The sequence below is a fragment of the Scophthalmus maximus genome, chromosome 9 (genome assembly GCF_022379125.1).
Source record: "Scophthalmus maximus strain ysfricsl-2021 chromosome 9, ASM2237912v1, whole genome shotgun sequence".
In the NCBI taxonomy this organism is placed as follows: Eukaryota; Metazoa; Chordata; class Actinopteri; order Pleuronectiformes; family Scophthalmidae; genus Scophthalmus; species Scophthalmus maximus.
In genome coordinates this window covers 13987501-13990139 of record NC_061523.1, presented here as the reverse complement: position 1 = coordinate 13990139, position 2639 = coordinate 13987501, and the positions used below count along the sequence as shown (strand labels likewise).

The window sequence follows — 2639 nt, the reverse complement described above, 5'->3', positions numbered from 1 at the left end:
CAGCTGTTCCATGTGAGGTTTCTCACTGCATTTAACGTCACTTATGTCTCTGTAAGTGTGTATTACATCTAATACAACCGTTAAATCAAAAACGGGTGCTCATCCTCATCTAAAACCGATCTTTGTAGTGAAGCGTCATGACGTTAGAGCTGGCAACAACACAAACACAAAAAACACACAAAAAAAAGAGGCAGGTCTACGACTCAGCAGCCCATTGGTCAACCTGAATGATTGACACGTCTATGGAAGCGTCGGACCCAGGAGAATCGAGGGACAGCCTCCAAATCCCTGTTAACAACATCATTCGCTAACTACGGGGAAGTGAACGAACTGGGATGAACTTGATAGGTCAAAGCCCTTTCACATTAGTCAAACAGCGCTGAAATGGGCCGTGTAACAGCTCAAAGCGACGAGTAGCCTTCGTGTTAGCTAATGGAAGTGGATTTATGGATCAAAGCACGAGTTATCGAGGCAAAATATCAAAGGTAAGACATCATTTTTGTATGTCGCTGTTTGATACGAACTTGTTTTGCTCTTCTTCGGCTGCTTGTTCGATGACGGTTGGTCGTAGAGTGATAAGAAACACACCAATCTGTGAAGTCGTGGCTTTGCTAAATGTAGACTGTGGTGTTAGCATGACCTATCACAACGTTATATATGGACATACTGGACATGTACAGTTATTGTGTTTATGCGATATGCTGATTTAGTTGCTTACTGTTTTAAATTTGCTTTGTGTAGGTGAAAATGGTTGACGTTGGCTTGTAGCAGAGTTTCTCCCCGTTCTGTGCATATGCTGTGTGGCTTTATTGCTTCATGTTCACCATAATAACATGTGATTTGTTTCAAATGTTTACAGCTATAATATTAAGCGAAGACACCTCCCTGTTTGCCACCGTCTTACATTTAATGGACACATATTGAAGTGGCATAGATCTTCTCCAACTCTCAGGAAGAATGAATATAATATATTTTCACAAACATTACATTTAAACTTTATCCTATTTCCCCCCGTTTGTTCGGTTTGTTCATATCAGTGGGAGTCAGAGAAAATTCCATTGTTTGGGTCCTCTTTGTTTGAGCACAGTCTTATTTCTCAACTCTTTCTCAAAAGTGGCAGCAATCCTGACTGATCTGGATCAGACTCAACCATTTCCCTTCTGACAAACTTTGGCCTCATACACAAGAGAAAAGCTATCAACACACAGGTTTCAGAACCACGTGACGTCACGATCAAACGCAATCCCTCACCATCTCCAGAGGGTTGATGATGATACCTGTCTGTCTAGAAATGTTTCCAAAGTCATTCCAAAAGCTCTGGGGCGCCAATGAATCTTGAACCAAGTAGTGAATCTTCCAAGAAGAGGTCATCTTGCCAAAAGTTTTCTTTTTATTTTTTCAAGGCATGAAAAATGCATAAGCATAAATAATCATGCAGAAAGTCAATAGAAACCTTCATTTCAACATTCAGCACTCTGCAGGCATCTCTGTCCTTGACTCCGCTGGAGATGAGAAGACGAGTCGTGGCAGGGTACCAAGACAGAAACCACTGTTCAGTGGAAGAAATGTTAATGTTCCTTTGAATTTTGCCAAAACACACCCAGATGATCCTGAGAGAAAACTTTTGGCACATGCAGTTGGCTTCATAACAAAATACCTGCTGTCAATGGTAGAAAAAAATGGTGAATTCATATTGAGATTTATATTCATATTCAAGCATAGAATAAGCAACATTACGGTTTGTCCTCTTCTCTCTGTGTTTTCCTCTTTTCATTCGAGCCTGTGTGTGTCGAGGGTGTGTGTGAGCTCTTTGCTCCATCTCATGTAAGTAGGAAGGGTCAGTCCCATTTCCCCTCACTTACCACGACCCCTCCATTCTGCCACTCCACCTGAAGTCAGGAGCTGACCACCCTATGTTTTGAAGGGCTGTTTGAAGTGGTTTGAAGGGGAAGATAACCCCCTACACCTTGATCTTCAAAAGAAATGGGACACCCTACCCTACACTGAATGTGCAAAACCGAGGGATATGGGGCCAAGTGAGGGGAAATGAAATGAACCCTTAGTCTGTCTTTGTGAATTATATTTAAAGTTAAGCAGCTAGGGTTTGGTGGCGTACAGACTGACCAAGTTCAGATTATGGAGCTAATAATTTGGCTACACTGTAAATTGTTGATTAAAATTCATTCTCGCCATCATTTGTGTAGAAGCATCGGTGCGTATCGTACACATATATCGCTACAACATACAGCATACATCGTCTGGAGAGCAATCAACAGTGATGAGCTTGTGCAGCTTATAACTGTCAAAGTAAAAAATAAACAATAGATAGTGTTTAAATGAATAAATCAAACATTAATCAGCCTTGTGGATGTGGGCTCGAAGCTTGGCATTGTTGTGTGAGTGTGAGTGATCTGTATATCCGGCCTGAGGGGCAAGTGACTATTGGCTGTGTAAAATGTGTGTATGTTCATTTTGTTCTAGTCCTTCTGTTGTAAAGGGTGATTAATGGTTTCTGCTCCAGTCCAATTATCTTGCTGCTCGATTTTTGTTTAGTGGGTTGTGTCACTGGGGGACACAAACCAAGTTGTTTTGTTGAAGATCATGACAGATTCAATTTGTAAAATGCAATCAGAACCGAT

General features: G+C 41.3%; 1 protein-coding gene across 1 annotated transcript in view; it reads left to right on the top strand.

Annotated features, from left to right (window-relative positions):
• The first annotated feature begins 268 nt into the window (after positions 1 to 268).
• slc43a1a (solute carrier family 43 member 1a) overlaps positions 269 to 2639 on the top strand; it is a 22965-nt gene continuing 20594 nt past the window's right edge. Inside the window, exon 1 of the mRNA XM_035650118.2 lies at positions 269 to 485. Within this exon, the coding sequence (XP_035506011.1) occupies positions 433 to 485 (53 nt within the window). The 5' untranslated portion in view covers positions 269 to 432. The remainder of the gene's footprint in view (positions 486 to 2639) is intronic.